Source organism: Anolis sagrei, chromosome 1, assembly GCF_037176765.1.
Source record: "Anolis sagrei isolate rAnoSag1 chromosome 1, rAnoSag1.mat, whole genome shotgun sequence".
Classification (NCBI taxonomy): domain Eukaryota; kingdom Metazoa; phylum Chordata; class Lepidosauria; order Squamata; family Dactyloidae; genus Anolis; species Anolis sagrei.
Window position 1 is genome coordinate 176,681,545 of NC_090021.1, and position 14,541 is coordinate 176,696,085.

Sequence of the window (14,541 nt, forward strand, 5' to 3'; positions counted from 1 at the left end):
GTAGACTTAGTTCCATCTACACTGCCATATAATGCAGTTTGAAATTGCATTCTATGGCAAAGTAGTTTATTAGAAAGGCTATAGGACAAGGGGTGGAGAAAGTCAGTTAAGGACAGAAATAAATGAAATTAAGAACAGTTAGATTCAGCGAAGATTATGAGAAAAACATGAACGAATCAGTGAGATTGTATTTATTTGTTTGTTTGTTTGCAGTATTTGTATACCGTCCTTCTCAACCGCAAAGGGGACTCAGGGCAAAATCAGTTTGGATTGTGATGCGTTAAATAAGTAACATTATATATATATATATATAATTGGCATTTCTTTTTTGCATATGATATGGGGGTGGGAGTAGCTGATGAAATACAAGATACTTCTGGTACCAGTCATTTTGCATAAGGGATGCTAAACCTGTGTTAATTACTCCATACTTTGATTTATTATTTTTTATATTTTAATTTAAAAATCTACATAGTGTAATAGCCCATGTTGTTATCCCTATTGATTGCTGAATAAAGAAATCACTTGCAGGGTGGAAAAAAGTAACATTAAGAACTAAGTCTTGAAATTCTGTAAACAAGCAATCTTTAGCTGTATATTGAACTTGTGTTTGATAGATCATTTTTATTATACACATGTGCCTCTGGGACCACTTACTTACTTACTCAGACAATTCCTCGTTGGATGAGTAAGATGGTCTTCCATGATGGATTTCCTTGTGGATTCGTAGGTGGCTGTGGAGCCCTATTCTTTACCCGCATCTTCTCCCACAGTGAAGGCATTGGTTTCCAGGTGGAAGGCGGTCCCGGTCGGGGTTGGCTTGACGCGCCTTCCTCCTGGCACGTTTCTCTCTTTCACCCTCCACTCGTGCCTCCTCAAATTCTGCAGCACTGCTGGTCACAGCTGACCTCCAGCTGGAGCGCTCAAGGGCCAGGGCTTCCCAGTTCTCAGTGTCTATGCCAGAGATTTTAAGGTTGGCTTTGAGGCCATCTTTAAATCTCTTTTCCTGTCCACCAATGTTCCGTTTTCCGTTCTTAAGTTCAGAGTAGAGCAACTGCTTTGGGAGATGGTGGTCAGGCATCTTGACAACGTGGCCGGCCCAGTGGAGTTGATGGCAGAGGACCATTGCTTCAATGCTGGTGCTCTTTGCTTCTTCCAGCACGCTGACATTTGTCCGCTTGTCTTCCCAAGAGATTTGCAGGATTTTCCGGAGGCAGCGCTGATGGAATCGTTCTAGGAGTTGCATGTGACGTCTGTAGACAGTCCACGTTTCACAGGCATATAGCAGGGTTGGGAGGACAATAGCTTTATAGACAAGCAAGTTGGTATCCCTACGGATGTCCCGGTCCTCAAACACTCTCTGCTTCATTCGGGAAAATGCTGCACTTGCAGAGCTCAGGCAGTGTTGTATTTCAGTGTCGATGTTGACTTTGGTGGAGAGGTGGCTGCCAAGGTAGCGGAAATGGTCAACATTTTCTAATGTTACACTATTAAGCTGTATCTCTGGGACCACTACTATAGTGCTATTAGCATGCTTGTGGTGGCAAGGGCAGTGGTGCCCAGAAATGATACTATTAAAATACAGTATCACACAGAAACCACAAGGATTTCTCAAAAGCCCTCACATGTAGATCCATAGCAAGAGGGATACTTAGAAGTCCTCGCGTTTAGTGGCAGTGATGCTATAGTTGGAACTATGGCACTTAAAATGGCATCAAAGTGACACATTTGTAATGTAAACACCCTTGCTATTGTAAAATTTGAAACCAGACAACTTGTTTCAATTCATGGTGTCTACTTGTTTAATGTTGTCCTATTTATTGGCAATTTCAGCCTCAAATTACCTATTTCTAATTGCAGGACTATGCATTTCATCTAATCATTCCCATCCATTACCTAATAGGAGAGTTTGCTTTTATTTTTTATCCTTTCCATTTTAAACAATAAGCAGGCACATATATTCACCAATTCATTTAACCCTTAGAATACACCCTTTTTAATGCCCTTTACTTTTTCAGATCTATTGATGTATCAAATGCTTTGGAAGAGCCGGGGGTAGTTGCTGTGGTAACAGCTGATGATATTCCAGGAGAAAATGGTGATAAAGATGAGAAAGTGTTTGCTGAAGATGAGGTACATCTTCATTTAGACTTTTTGTCCAACTCACAAAAAATCCCCCACTGAGTTCAGATAGAAAAGTATGGAATTGTCTCCTAAATCTACTTTTTTCTCTGTAAGAGGTTCATATTCCTGATTATTATGTTTAAATACTTTCAATTAAACCAGCAGAACTCAATGTTTGGAAGGAACAAGCTAACTAGTTCCATAGAAGGAAAATAATCACTCATTGTAACTGCGACCATCACTGCAGGTCTTTACTGAGAAATGTAGAAGGGCTCCGTTGAACACTGCATGAGCTGGTTTCCACCTTGTGTCCACTGCTTCACAGAGGAGAGTTCCTCTAAATGTATAGCCAAGACTAAATCTGGTTTAAAGAGCAAGAACTGTGAACAAGGGAAAGCAGAAGAGGTCTCAAAATTGCCCCTTGAACAACAAAATTGGACAACAGACAGATCAACTGATCAAAATTCTTTCTGTGACATTCTCTAAATCAGGGGTCCTCAAACTTTTTAAACAGAGGGCCAGGTCACAGTCCCTCAAAGTGTTGGAAGGCCGGATTATAATTGGGAAAAAAACCATGGATGAATTCCTATGCAACCTGCACATATCTTATTTGTAGTGCAAAAAACACTTTACAACAATACAATCATTAAAATGAAGAACAATTTTAACAAATATAAACTTACTAGTATTTCAATGGGAAGTGTGGGCCTGCTTTTGGCTGATGAGATAGGATTGTTGTTGTGTGCTTTCACGTAGTTTCAGACCTAGGTTGACCCTGAGTGAGGGCCGGGTAAATGACCTTGGAGGGCCATATCAGGCCCCTGGACTTTAGTTTGAGAACCCCTGCTCTAAATTATAGCAAACACCTAGAAATTAGCATCATTATATATTATCAATCTATATTATTTAAACAAGATATATGAATGATGTGTATAATATACCTCTTCTCTTTGTGTATGGTGCAATTCTTCTCTTTTGGTATGTCTATCATAGCCCTCATGCATAGCTGTCATCGCCTGACCTCTGCTGATCTTTTCATTGTAAAATGCACCAGAGACATTCCTAGAAGAATTCCAAGAAAATTTCAAAACACAATTTGAAAATGGTCATAGAATAATGTTGACTGGGCTGCCTCAAAACCATGCTGTTACCATATTGTATAATATTTTGGCTTATGGGTGAGAGGGTTAATTAGCCACCTTCCACTCTCCATAAGAGATCTAGCTTCTGCTTAGTCCCACAATAATAAAATCCACCATAAAATCCACACGTTCACAAGCAGCTTTCAGTCCATCGGTGGTTCTTATCTTTATTGCCTTTTTGAAGTAATTTACAGCTATATACACCAAGCACTGCCAGAGACAGTTCACAAGGATTAATGGCACCGAGGGAAAGAACAACTATCAGCAAAGTTCTCCCGCCTACATACCAAAGCAGTGACATATTTTTGGTTACATCAATGGAAGCTAGCAAAGTTCCAAAGTGACTCTGCAATGAAACTTCACTTTGTGCATTTAACCCATTGCTCTACTGAAAAGCTTCACACATGCTAGCTTTAAACTACCAATTGAAAAAATTCACATTACACACACATAGTTCTAACATAATAAAGCCACTCAGTTTCATGTTGGTTGGTTCTCGTGTAGGTGATCTACATTGGAGACATTATCTGTGGTATAGTCGCAGAGACCTATGAATGTGCGAAGAATGCCAGAAGCAAAGTGAACATAGAGTATCAAGATCTGGAACTGATTCTGACCATTGAGGTAAAACCCAGTGTGTGTTTGTGAAGATTTGTGGTATTTCTTTTGTATTCCGCCTGCCTTAGCCAGTGGTGGAAATAAGATGAACCTTACAAGTTCAGAACAAGGGCAAATCTAGTCTAGCATGCTATTCCTGACCAGCCAGATTGTGTTCATTTAACTAAGAAGCCCTCCAATAAAACATGAAGGCAACAGGCCTCCACTGTGGTTGGCCTTCTTAGAAAGTGATTCCATATACCCACCATACTTGGCAATCATGACCTCAATAAATGTGTCTAATTCACTTTTGGAGATATCCCAGCCTGTAGCCACCACTATATCTTATGGCATGGTTCCAAAACAAACTGAGGTTTTTGACTGGTGTTATATTGTTGATTATTTTCTGCAGATGAGTTAGAATTCACCTATTAAAAGGAGAAACAAAATATGTCCCTATCAAACCTCTACAAATTATGTATAGTGTTTTAGAAATCGGGGGTCTTTCAGTCCTAACTTTCCTCCTTCTAGAAAAGTGCTAACATTTCCATACAAGGAAACAGTTGTGATCTCTTGTTTGTTTCCATTCCTTTTCCTCCCCTCCAACAGAGGGAAAATTTCTACAGCTATGTGCAAAATCACATCGCAAGCACAAGAAAATGGTATATTTAGATTTTGTTGGACCAGCAGACTCATCAGCAAGGTTCTTCAGGCTAGCCACACCTTGAGATAAATTGAATTTAGTACCTCATCAGATGGAGATCTAGAAGCCAGGGGACAGTGGGGGAAACTGTGGGGCAGCACCCAGCTTGCAACCTCTTACCATGGTTGGTTGTGAGCTGCCATCTCATGACATTTCACGGCTGACCCCAGCTTCTTCCTGTGTCCCCCCCCCCCCCAGCTTCTTCAATGAGGATGCGGGTAGGGCTCCCTGTTAGCGAGCCGCCAGCATGCTGCTAGGACTGAGCCCAATGGAGCCCTGCCAGAAGTACCCCTGTATCATATGATGGGCTCGAACAGACTCTCTCCCAGCAGCATGCCAGCAGAACACTAGGATGGGAAAACACACATCTGATGAGGTCATTAGAGAATAATGCTAGCCAACACACATTTTGGTGTCCCAAATGTTGGCTCAATTTCTGGGTACCTGCTGCTATAGTTCCCAGAAATTGCACTGAATTTCCCCTTTCGGACCTAGGTTTTGAGATACAGAACATATGCCATATACGAGTCTTCATCTGCTTGCCCATAAAAAAATCATGATAACCATATCTAAGAAACTAAGCTGATGTGGTCTATCCAATGCAGTTTTCTAAAACAATACCCCCAAATAACTACAGGAACAGGCCTAAAAACCAAGGCACCAAGTTTTGTTTTGCTTTTTGGTTGGACTGTGTGTGTAATCATTTGAAATCAAAGAATGCAAAAGTTACATCTTTGTACAAACAGGTCAACTGCTATATTAACTCATAGGCTGTAGGCGTTTAAATTTTAACAAAGTAACTTTTAAAAATTATGCTCATGCCTTGTACACTTTACAGAATTCAGTGCACAGGAAAAGAGCATATTGTCCAGCTCATGTTAGGCAATGAGCTTGGTGAAGACATAGTGGTGAAGACAAAGATCAATCGTGGTCATAGCAGCCTTTTAGGTACTGTTCCATTATCCCAGCGGAGGCCACAAAGAGGTGCTAGAGAGAGAAGGATAGTGTATTTTACAGGGGCGGGGGAGTTGAAAGAGAAAAACCATTTCCCCCATTTTCACTATAATAATAATGATAATGATAATAATAATAATAATAATAATAAAACTTTATTTATATATCACTCCATCTCCACGAGGGGACTCAGAGCTGTTCCCAAGTAACATCACAAAACATACAGAGTAAAAACAACATAACCATAAGATTAACAAACAAAATATAAGCATAACAATTGTTGCCATAAAACACATATATTAAAAGTAATCCTGCCTGTTCAAGGCAATTAAAAATTTAAAAGGCTAGGCCAAGATTTGTGCAAGCCCAAAAATTCTAGGGGGCCCGGGAATTAAGTGCAATGCTATGGCAAGCAACAATAATATTAGGTACTGGTCTGTGGCTGTTCATTCTGAGACCGATTAGAGGAAAGAATCTGGATAACTGGTAGGAAGAATAAGGTCGTATTTCCCCCTCCCAACTTCCAATGTTATAAACAAGGGTTGTTTCCATGACAGGGATATTGGTGGGGGAATTACAGGAAAACAGGAGGAAATTGTTTCCTGCTTCAACCCCCATAAAATGGACTATTCTTCTCTCTCTAGCTCCCCCTTGTGGCCTCCACCCAGATAATGGAACAGTACCACATTTATATATGTTCTTCTATTCCCCTCTTATAGGAGGCAATAGAGCATAATTCATTCCTGTCAAGAGAAAAGAAAATAGAAAAAGGAAATGTTGAAGAAGGCTTTGAGATTGTTGACAAAATCCTAGAAGGTAAGCCACCACCAACCCTGGATGCAATCCTACTGCAAGGTAGATTCATGAAATGATACACCTGTCACTGAAATGTAGCACTGAACAGCTTCTTTTTGCAGACCAGAAAAATTCCCTTAGATGAAAACCATAGCATTGGATATTGTTGCACCTCAGACAAAAAAAAACTCTTCCTATGTAAATCTTTCCTTTCTCTGAAGAAGTGTTTATTCCTGAATTTGGATTGTTTTGGGGTGTCCTAAACATAGTTTCTTCACCATGGTCTCTGTGAAATATGCACCTGTGTTATTTCCTGCATCCACACAGCTGTTCAGACTCTACTGAAAAAAGCTTGCTCAATTAATGGACTCTAGCCCTGCCCATCCCCACCAATGACATACTGAGATGGTGCATGCTGACCACAAATGGTCTCTTTACCACCTGCAAGCTCAGGCCCTCTTTCGCAAATGGTAAACCCCTCTTGTGGATCTCTTTGTGTCCCCCCTCAACACCAAATGCCTCTTCTTTGGTGCCCGTCTCTCTCGCCATCAGCAGATTGGTTGTTTAGTAAATGCCTTCCTTCTGGATTGGACAATTAATATGTTGTTTGTTTTTCCACCCCTGCCACTCTTATCCAGGATGGTGGCATGTCTCCAGATGGAGTAGGTCAACTGCTTCCTTGTCACCTCATGGTGGCCACATAAGACATGGCTACATCTATAGCATTCCTTAGGGTTGTGGCACTGGATGACATCTGTCATGCAGCCATTTGGTTGACACTGCACACAATCATTTCCCACTACAAACTGGACTTGGCCACCAAGAAGCATGTGGCTTTTGGGAGAGCAATTCTTTTTTCTGCATTGGCATGATGCCCACCATCCGTGGGATAACTAGCTTGTCTACCAAATGTGCATATTTCACAGAGGCCACACTGAAGAAAGTAAGGTTGCTTAACTGTAACCTTGTTTCTTCAAGTGGTCATCTGTGAAATTCGAACAACCCTCTCATCCTCCCTGCATTTTTCATGCTTTGGTTCATGGCTGCTGCTTTGTGGTACAGGAACTGAGGACCCAGGCCCTGCTGTCTCATTATATCATTGCTGGGGATGGGCTGGAGTCCCTTATCTGAGCAAGCTTTTGCAGTAGAGTCCGAACAGCTGCATACCACAGGTGCAAATTTCACAGATGACCACTCAAATAGACATGGTTACAGGTAAGCAACCTTTCCTATATATAGTTTATATTCATTTAACTATCAAGGCAGAAATAAAATAAATGCAGTATTATAATCTGCACTTTTTTGAACAGGTGAAATTCATATTGGAGGCCAAGAACATTTTTACTTGGAAACAAATAGTATATTTGCTATTCCAAGAAAAGAGGATGAGGAAATGGATATTTATGTTTCTACACAGGATACTTCAGGTGCACAGGTGAGGTGACCCAAAACTTTGGCCTTCAATATGGAAAGGAAGTGCCATGGTTTCAGCAGGAATCATTGAATATTTTTTTTCAAAGTGTTTAAGTTGAATGTTGTCAAAATGATTCAAACAATGACATGATTAATCATGACTAATTGCTGTAAATACAGTTACAAAACATTAAGGTTTTAAAAAATCAAATCATAATATCATATGTTTGATTCACATAGTAGTATTAGAATTACTAAAGTCCAAGAATGGTAGACCGTTAAGAATGAAGTAGTCAAAGACATAGTCTCCATCCTTTATCTGATGAAAGGGACTAGTGTCTGCATTTCTGGTACTATGATTCCACTTTACACAGTTCTAGGACCTCCTCATGCTTGCCACCAGAATTGCTGTGAATTGCTGTGGATCACGGAAATTGTGGCAGCACCTGCCCTGGGGAACATAGGGACCTGTTGCCTCGTACCCCCACACCGTCCCAGCTTCCCCCCTACCTCATCACATGGGAGGAAGCATCAGGCAGCTGGCTTGAGCTGCGGATCTCTATGGACAGATGGGATGCCTCCTGTTTTTCACCACCGGCTATTTTTTGGTTGCAGTGATGAGTGTCTAGCAGTTTTGCCACAGTTATCATCTGGGTTTGGTCCCCATGTTAGCTGCCCTGAGTTCCTTCGGAGAGATGGTGGCGGGATACAAAAATAAAGTTGTTGTTGTTGTTGTTGTTGCTGTTGCTTTTGTTATCATCATCATTATCATTATTATCTGGCATTTCTCCATTGGTCTGTTGGAGCCACCGTGTTGTATTTTCCTGAGGGTTTAACACTTAGCTTGTTACAAATTTGGATTAATTTTTGATTTGTATTAGCTCTTTGGGTGCATCCTTTCATATATAACATTATTTTTAAAAGTCAGATCCACTTATATTTGCAGCCAAAGTCACAAAGAGCACTTGTCATTGGTTTCCAATCTCATTTCTTTCAACAGACTCTGCTGCCAAGTCTTGACTTCCATTTTTCTTTTCAAAAATTTTGTGTTTGTATAATATCAAAAAACCCTGTGGAATACTTTTTCCTAGGAATTGGTGGCTTCGGTGTTAGATGTTCCAGCCAATCGGATCACATGCCACACAAGACGAATGGGAGGAGCTTTTGGAGGCAAAGGATTAAAAACTTCATGTTTTGCAGCAGCTGCAGCAGTAGCTGCCCATAAGTAAGTGCTGTCCTTCTTTATAGTCTCCCTAACAAACATAAAACAAAGGGTAGCAAATTGACCTGACATGCAAAGAAGGATTCTCATCTATCACCAAGACTGGGAAAAGATTCAGTGGCCACTTCAGCATGTCTTTGTAACTGGAATGGAAGAGAGAGCCATTGTGTTCTTCCCCTGAGCACTGCTTGGCCCTGTCTCACACACCCTAAGACAGAACATTCATATTTTGTAACTCAAGGGTATCCAGTTAGCAGCTACACTTTGTTTTCCCAGCAGCTTATTTTGAAGCCTTTGTTTTGATTTAGAACAGGCCGTCCTGTCCGTTTTATCCTGGAGCGAGATGATGACATGCGAATAACTGGAGGTCGACATCCTCTCTGGGGAAAATACAAAGTAAGTAGTACTAATTCCACCAAGTCTTATTATATGAAGGTCTTCTCAGTATGGGCTGATGGTGAGCTAGAATTTGCATGTATCCACTGCAAATTTTTATATTATTTCCCAAAAAGAATGAATTTGTTCCCCAAGTAATAATGATGCATGTACAAGATTCATTGTTTCTGTTAATAAGCTGTACAAGATCAATAGCAGTCCCCAGGCACTTTTCCAACTGCCCCCTACCTCCATGTGCTTGTTTTAATGTTTAATGCCTTTCTTAGTTTGACAAGAAGATGCCTGTAAGACAGTCTTCGCCCACATATGGCAAGTGTCTGGGCCCATGGAGGGTACTGTCAGAAGGATCAGCAGACACAGAGGCTTCCTGTGAAATTGCCTTGCCGAGAGCTTAACAACCATATTCTTATCATGATTTGATATAATAGCAAGTTCCGTTTTTCTCCTCTCTCTTTTCATTCTCTTGGAAGGACACTATTTTTGTGACATGGTACACCAAAAGATTCAACTTCAACTATTGTTAAATGCTTTGAGGCAAGCTGATGTCATATGCCATTGGAACAAGGAATGCCACAGAAAAATATTTTTTCATCCAGTTGTTAATCTTTTAAAACCTGTAATAGAGAAAATAGAAGATGAAGAAATGACTGAGTCTCATGAGTACAATGTGCTAATGTGTTTTTAGGTGGGATTCATGACTGATGGTAAAATTAAAGCTGTTGATCTGGAATTCTACGTAAATGGTGGATGTACACTAGATGAGTCTGAATTGGTAAGTTTTTTGCTTGAAAGCGGCATGAAATTGGGTTTCCTTTTAATACCTGATAGAAGAATAATGTATATATTTTAAATGGTTGCTGCTGTAATCATGTACAGCTTGAACACACTGTATAATATTGACAGGTTTTGGCATTTCTTTAGATGTAATGTGTGTGCAATCCCTTAAATCAGGTGTACATAAAATGTGCTCCCAGATGTTATTGGACTGCAGCCCCAGCCTAAAACCCCTTGCCTTTATCACTGTGGAACAGACGGAGCAAACATATACTAACAAGGAATCTTCACACAGGGCTAAATAGCCCCATTTTGCTGCTTTTCACCGGGGCCAGTACGAGGACTGCCGAGCATCATCAGACGATGCTCTGCAGGCCCCATCCATATTCCTCCTAAAGTGGAGGAGAAGTGTCAGAAGGTGCTTTCTTCTTCACTGTGGGGAGGAAAGTGTTTTTTGGGTAGCTCCATCAGAGCTACCCGCACTTTCCTCCCCTTTTCCCCATATGATGGGGGAAAGAGTGGTGGGGCAACGCGGGTTGCCGCCCTTTCTCCCATATGATGAGGGCAGGGACAGGGTGTCTATGCACCCTGTCCCATCCCCACCATATGATGGGGGAAACAGGAAGGGCATGTGGGAAACCATGAGGCACCTCCCCACATCTTCCCTTTCACCGGTGACTGCCAGTGCAACGGTACAACCCCCCAGGCCATGTGAAAGGTCCTTGTGGTCTGACCACTGGTCTTCCTACCTCAGCAGTATCTACATCAGCTGGTAATAGCCCCTGAAGATTTCCAATGTATGTACAAGATAATTCCTTTGTGGATTAGCATTGCTGAAGTGAGTTTTCAGGGTGAGGAAGTATAGATAAATATCTGCTATTTCTCATGCATGGTTGATGGGCTGAGTTGGACTTGATAGGCCTCATAAATTTGGGAAACATAACCTCACTATAGCTATTTTGTTCTCTTATGGCCACATTGAAGCCCTTATATCCTCCCAGATGTTGCTGGACAGTATCTCTTTTCATCCCCATGGCTAATTTGGCTGACTACAGCAGCCCCACAATATCTGGAGGTTCCCAATCCCTTCTCTGTAATCAGTGGAATAAGTAATAGGAAGGGCCAACACAGATATTAACCTCCTAATGATGTCATAACCAGCTGATGTGGAGGGGTTTGTGTCTAAGTGGACACACCATTCATCTACTTTCCTATTTTGTTTCTGAGTTTTTGTTTTGCAAATTCAGTAAGGCACAGAATGATTGACAAATCTGAAATTACTCTATTACTCGAATTTAATGCTCACTTTTTTTGGCTAAATGACCTCTCTAGACTTAGGGTTCATGTTAGATTCACGTCATAAAGTAATCTTTTTGTTGAGCCAAAGCCAAAGAGGAAGCAGCTTCAGGAGCTGCACCTGGAGCTCCTCTTTGAAGGATGTCATCTTTCATTTAATTGTCATGGCTCAAGGCTATAAATACTTGTAGTTTGGTGAGATATTAGCATTCTTTGGCCTTGTAAAACTACAGCCTCCAGGATTCCATAGCATTGGACCAATGCAGTTAAAGTGAATTCATTCTAAAGCATAGATGCACCTTGAGGTTTTCCTTTCCACCACTGGAAGCTTTGGTGCTCTAACACTTCTCTTTTGAAAGAAAGAATCCTAAGCAGGCAGCAACTCTAATGTCCACTTTTTTTTTTTTTTGGCCAAATGACAAGTGCACTTTTTGCCACTGCATATTACATTCACCAGCAAATACGTTTTTTGGTTTCAGGGTTTTGGAAATTGAGGTGTGCATTAGATTAGATGGCACATTAGATTCAAGTATATACTGGTAATTGCCTATTCCTGTATTTTAGGTTATTGAATATGTTTTGCTAAAATGTCCTAATGCATATGACATTCAAAACTTCCGATGCCGTGGCCGGGCCTGCAAAACTAATCTACACTCAAACACGTCTCTTCGAGGATTTGGATTTGCACAGGCAGGCCTTTCTACAGAGACCTGGATAGCGGCTGTGGCAGATTATCTTTATTTGCCACATGATGAGGTAAATACAGGAAGGGCATATGTTGGAGGACTGTAATGTTTATGACTATAGCTGTTCCTTATCTTGCCAAATCAATGTTTTCTAATTCATATTGTCAAAAATTATACATTGGTAGGCCTGAGAGTCTTGAATGCTCCCCTCCAATCCACTCCCTATACACACTCGTCCCCTGGACAGCCTTACTATTAGTTGCCTTGCGGATTATAAAATGAAAAGATTTGAAAAGGGGACAATTACTTTTTTGTTGTTTATTTGTTCAGTTGCTTCTGACTCTTCATGACCTCATGGACGAGCCCATGCCAGAGCTCCCTGTCGGCCATGGCCACTCCAAGCTCCTTCAAGTCACTTCAAGGATACCATCCAGGTCACTTCAAGGATACCATCCAGGCATGTAGCCGGGGGGGGGGGGGCTTGAGGGGCTTCAGCCCCCCGCCCCCCGAAATTCTCATGGTGGTCCGCGAGAAGGCCTTACTGGTACATTATTTAAACTGTTATGTTTATTCATATCATGATCTGATCACCATGTTCAATATATCCCATATGCATGGGGGTATTGGGGTAATGATACAAAAGGTTTGCTAGGGTAGACCCTCTTTCACTCAGACTCACCCCCCCCCCCCCGAATCAAACTCAGCTCCCCCCGAAACAAAATCCTGGCTACGGGCCTGATACCATCCATCCATCTTGTACTTGGTTGGCCCTTCTTCCTTTTTCCTTCCATTTTCCCCAGCATCATTATCTCCTCCAAGCTTTCCTGTCTTCTCATTATGTGACCAAAGTATTTCATCTTTGCTGCTAATATCCTTCCCTTCAGTGAGCAGTCGGGCTTTATTTCCTGAAGTATGGACTGGTTTGATCTTCTCGCGGTCCAAGGCACTCTCAGAATTTTCCTCCAACACCACAGTTCAAAAGTGTCTACCTTTCTTTGCTCAGCCTTCCTTATGGCCCATCTCTCGCATCCATAGGATACTACGGGGAATACCATTGCTTTAGCTGTCCGGATCTTTGTTGCCAGTGTGATGTCTCTACTCTTCACTATTTTATCAAGTTTGGTCGTTGTTCTCCTCTCAAGAAATAAACATCTTCTGATTTCCTGGCTGCAGTCTGCATCTACAGTAATCTTCACTCCTGGAAATACAAAGTCTGTCACTGCCTCCACATTTTCTCCCTCTATTTGCCAGTTATCAATCAGTCTGGTTACCATAATCTTGGGTTTTTAACGTTTAGCTGCAACCCAGCTTTTGCGTTTTCCTCTTTCACTTTGACTAGAAGGCTCCTCAGCTCCTCCTCACTTTTGGCCACCAAAGTGGTATTATCTGTATATCTAAGGTTGTTAATGTTTCTTCCAGCAATTTTAACTCCAGCCTTGGATTCATCAAGCCTCACATATCACATTATATGTTTGGCATACAAGTTGAATATGTAGGATGAGAGTATACAGCTCTGCCATACTCTTGAACCAGTCTGCTGTTCCATGGTCGGTTCTGACTGTTGCTGCTTGGTTGTTATACAGATTCTGCAGGGGACAGGCAATGTCGTTTAGTATCCTAATACCACCAATAACTTGCCACAATTTATTATGTCAAAGGCTTTAGACACAGTCAAAGGCTTTAGACTAGTCAATAAAACAGAAATAGATGTTTTTCTGAAACTCCCTGCCTTTCTCCGTTATCCAGCAGATATTGGCAACTTGGTCTCTCGTTCCTCTGCCTTTTCTAAACCCAGCTTGTACATCTGGCAACTCTCTCTCCATGTATTTCTGGAGTCTTCCTTGCAGGATCTTGAGCATTGCCTTACTGGCATGTGAAATAAGTGCCACTGTACGAAAGTTTGAGCAGTCTTTAGCTTTTCCCTTTTTTAGTATGGGGATATAAGTTATTTTTTCTCTCAGTCTGATGGCCATTCTTGTGTTTTCCATATTTGCTGGCAAATGGCAAGGATCACCTTGACAGCATCCTCTTTCAAGATTTTAAACAGTTCAGCTAGGGTCCCATTGTCTCCCGCTGCCTTGTTATTAGCAATGCTTCTTAAGGCACATTCAACCTCACTTCTCAGGATATCTGGTTCTAATTCATTCACCACAACATCAAAGCTATCCCCAATATTATTATCTTTCCTATACAGATCTTCTGTATAGTCTTGCCATATTCTCTTGATCTCTTCAGCTTATGTTAGGTCCCTGCCATCTTTCTCTTTTATCATACCCATTTCTGTCTCAAATTTACCTCCGATGTTTCTAATTTTCTGGAAGAGGTCTCTTGTCCTTCCTATTCTATTGGCAATTAGTAAGTAACTAATTATTTCAAGGGATAATGCAAGTGCTCTTAGTGTATCAGTTCTGATGGCCATGGCCTCGTAGACTGAAAATA

General features: G+C 41.3%; 1 protein-coding gene across 1 annotated transcript in view; it reads left to right on the forward strand.

Annotated features, from left to right (window-relative positions):
• The window catches only part of LOC132778707 (aldehyde oxidase 3-like), a 56,397-nt gene that overhangs the window by 27,463 nt on the left and 14,393 nt on the right, over positions 1-14,541 (forward strand). Inside the window, exons 18-25 of the mRNA XM_067470597.1 lie at positions 2,019-2,133; positions 3,771-3,890; positions 6,240-6,336; positions 7,626-7,750; positions 8,820-8,953; positions 9,259-9,346; positions 10,032-10,118; positions 11,981-12,172. Coding sequence (XP_067326698.1) covers positions 2,019-2,133; positions 3,771-3,890; positions 6,240-6,336; positions 7,626-7,750; positions 8,820-8,953; positions 9,259-9,346; positions 10,032-10,118; positions 11,981-12,172 — 958 coding nt within the window. The remainder of the gene's footprint in view (positions 1-2,018; positions 2,134-3,770; positions 3,891-6,239; positions 6,337-7,625; positions 7,751-8,819; positions 8,954-9,258; positions 9,347-10,031; positions 10,119-11,980; positions 12,173-14,541) is intronic.